Consider the following 3,366-nt stretch of genomic DNA (forward strand, 5'->3'; position numbering starts at 1 on the left):
AGAGAGAAAGAGAGATGGGCTCATTATGATCAGGTTAAAGATGGGTGCAATGGATAAAACATGGTTTTAGCATTTTCTAAAATTAAAACTAAGCAACTAAAGATGGAATCTGTGAATCTGATGAGAAAAAACAATGGGTTTTACTGCAGAAAAACTCAAATCACCCACCACCCCAGTCCAGAGACAGGGAAACACAGTGACAGAAACAGGAAAAAAGAGACAGTCTGAAAAAGGTGAAATATGTCAATATTTATAGTCCAACCTTTTTTATAGAAAGTTTAAAATTTGTAAAATTTCTCAACTGAATGGAACTAACCAGTTGCTTCTGTAGGGACAAAGAGCGAGACAGAAAGGCAGCAACATCCAGAAAGAGAAAAGAGACAGAGACAGAGAAGAGAGACAGAGAGAAGATGACGGAGAGGGGAAGGGGAAGGAGAGAGATGGAGTTAGAGACAGACGCTCAAGCAACTTGTCTCCCTCCTGCAGCTGTTCCCCTACCACTGTGGGGTCCCCAGGCCCAACACAACAGGTCAGCAAGAGGTTGAGGGGACTCTAGATGTCCAAAGCAACATCTGGAGCTTTCCACCTCCTCTCTGTGCCCTTTTGCCTGGTCCTCCCAAGAGAGACAGAAAGCAAGGGACCGCAAGGAACAAGGGCGAGGGTGACCAAGTGTCTCCCCTAGCAGGGGGCTGGTGTCGTCTCTTCTACCTCCTTTGGGAACTCTCCTCCCCAGAGCTGGTGGCTGAGTCTGGAGCAGTAGTGGGCGCTTCTCACCTGAAACATCTTGATCATGTCCTCGCAGTTCCGCTGCTGTGCCACATCACACAGCTTGGCAGTGATGTCGATGCGACGGCAGATGTCCATGTCCACCTTCATGGCCTTCTCCTGGATCTTGGTGTCCAGCTCCGTGATGTTCTGAACCCACAGCACCACAGAAAGGGCACAAAGGAGGAATATTAGGAAAACAAATGGCAATCAGTGCCCCCACTTTCCCCCTCATGCAGGACTGCTCCCACATCCCTACTTTGCTCACTGCACCCCGGACCAACCCTGCCAGTGCTGGATGGGCCCCACCAAGGAACTGCTTTTCTACATAGCCAGACCACTTGGATAGGACACTGCTGTGGGGTCAGAGAGGGATTAGGGACTCACATTGCTCATCAGTCCCTTGAAGACAACAAGCTCTGCCTTGAGCTGCTCCACCTTCATGGCCAGCTCCTCCTGGCAAGCTTCAGCCTCCTGGGCTTCCTGCACCGGGGAGAGGGAGATGTGCAAATCAGCACCAGTGTGGGGCAGATGGGGTGCAGGGGAAGGGGGGACAGCGATGCTCACCTCCTGCAGCTCAGTCACCCTGTCCTGAAGCTGGACACGCACCGTGTACTCCTCTTCCCATCTAGGGAGACAAACGCCGGTCAGATCCCATCGGCCTTGCCTCGCTGGCTGCCAAAGGGAGAGGACAGAGCAGCAGCTGCTCACCTCAAAGCTATCCGAGAGCGGGGCACGACAGCACCGGGGTGGGAAGGAGAACGTGCCCAGGAATGCATAGCCTCTTGTTTTCAGGCCATGGCAGCTGCCAAGCCCATTGGCCCCCCCGGCCACGAGCCCTGCCCCAGCACGGCCGCCCGCCCTGCGATGGGGGGAGCTGGGGACACCGACCGCAGGCTCTGCACAGCAGCTGCACTGCAGGCCCTGCCACACTGGGGCTGGCCCATGGCCCGTCACAGCCCACTGGCCTCTCCATCTGCCCCCGAGCCCCACGGCCCTGGGTGACATTAAGTTCAGCTCCAACACTCAACAACCGGTTTGCAGATATAATCCAGAGTTGCCTCCATCTACATCATTTTTGTGACCACATTTGTGTGCCTGCAGTGTTGCAGTTCAGGCAATCCAGAAGCACAAACCTGACCTTGACACCAAACCACCTCACAGCATGAGTGACCACCCTGTGCATGAAGGGCTGCTCTTCTGCCTGTCCCAACGAGGGCTGCCCTGTGCCAGGCCACGCTGCCCGGGCAGGGGCACAAGACTCCTTGGCTCTACTGCCGCATAACAGGTTGGATTAAAGAACACTGTTTTATCCCACAAGGAAGCAGAATGGACTGTGCCACTTTATGCCAGGCTGTCCAGTGGGTATTAGGCTCTGCAGCTTTGCAAAAAGTGGAGCTGCAAGGCTCCTGGCCTTGCTGTGCAAAGACACATCCCCATGCAATTATTATATTATATTTCACTGCATGAGATCAACATCTTGGGTCACGCTGCAGTGTTGGCCCAGCCCATGGTCTGTTGGGAGGCCATCAAGCCGTACTGCTCTTGGCTAAATGATGATCCCATGGAGCACGGGGGTTGGCATGCGCTGTGGTGCAGCATGGGGCAGGGCTGCTGCATTCTTACCCAGCTCCTGGCTCTTCTGGGAGAGCCAGATTTTTCTGAGAAAGCGAGATCACTCTGGGAAAGCAACCAGAGCTGGGCCCTTCCTGGGGCTGTGAGCTCTGGTTTCTATTTAATGCCTGCAAGCACCAACACAGACACTGCGACTCTGCACAAGGATGTGAAAAATCTCTCACTTACTGACACCAAGTTTGAACAATAAATCCTAAGGCCTAGGAGGCCAGAAAGTGTATGAAAAGCCCTCACATTTGTTATCTCGGGGTATCTGGACAATGTGACAACATGGGAGAGCCCTGGCTTGTGAATTTCTAAGCTCTTAAAGCTACCAACACTGCTCCTTACTCTAACAAGGACAAAAGTGTGCACTCCTCGTGTTGGTGTTGGATCCATACCACAGCTTCAGAAGGGGAATCAAAGAGTGTTCCCATCCCTTTGGGGAAAGAGAGATGAAGCAAAAAGGAAGGAGAAACTTAAAAGGTAGAATTGCCCTTATATGGGAACTGCTCAAACAAAGCCTCCCTCCCCAGGGACAAAAACGCCTTCCACCACAAGAAAAAAATTTCAGCATCTTTCTCGGTCTGGCACTACCTCTTTTTTGGTCCCCGCCTCCCTGTGGGTCTCTATATAGCCCAGACTCACTGGGGACGTAAAGCATAGCTGCAAATCCTGGTAAGAGTTCATTGCACACCAGTGCTACAGAAGACGAGTGCAGGTCACATAAACACCGACTTAAAAGGCAGGAGAAAACAGCCATTCACCCCACAAGGGACAAACCCGTGCACCCATCCATTGCAAACCTCTCCCCTGCTCATCTCCTGCCTGGCTCCTTCTCCCCTGCTCCCTCCTGCAATGCACCACTCCTAATAATAACCTGCCTGCAGCGCTGCACCCGCAGCCCCGCACGGCCGCCAGCAGCCGCCAGGTCGCTGCCAGCTGGAAGCGAGGACGGCCCCACCAACCCCCCACGCACCCGCGCGC

At 53.5% G+C, this 3,366-nt stretch overlaps 1 protein-coding gene across 1 annotated transcript in view; it reads right to left on the bottom strand.

The window, feature by feature from the left end:
• IFFO1 (intermediate filament family orphan 1) overlaps nucleotides 1-3,366 on the bottom strand; it is a gene marked incomplete at its 5' end in the record, with an annotated part of 10,272 nt that overhangs the window by 3,454 nt on the left and 3,452 nt on the right. Inside the window, 4 exons of the mRNA XM_008631808.2 lie at nucleotides 317-325; nucleotides 775-915; nucleotides 1,153-1,248; nucleotides 1,333-1,393. Coding sequence (XP_008630030.2) covers nucleotides 317-325; nucleotides 775-915; nucleotides 1,153-1,248; nucleotides 1,333-1,393 — 307 coding nt within the window. The remainder of the gene's footprint in view (nucleotides 1-316; nucleotides 326-774; nucleotides 916-1,152; nucleotides 1,249-1,332; nucleotides 1,394-3,366) is intronic.

Source organism: Corvus brachyrhynchos, unplaced genomic scaffold (assembly GCF_000691975.1).
Source record: "Corvus brachyrhynchos isolate BGI_N302 unplaced genomic scaffold, ASM69197v1 scaffold3, whole genome shotgun sequence".
In the NCBI taxonomy this organism is placed as follows: domain Eukaryota; kingdom Metazoa; phylum Chordata; class Aves; order Passeriformes; family Corvidae; genus Corvus; species Corvus brachyrhynchos.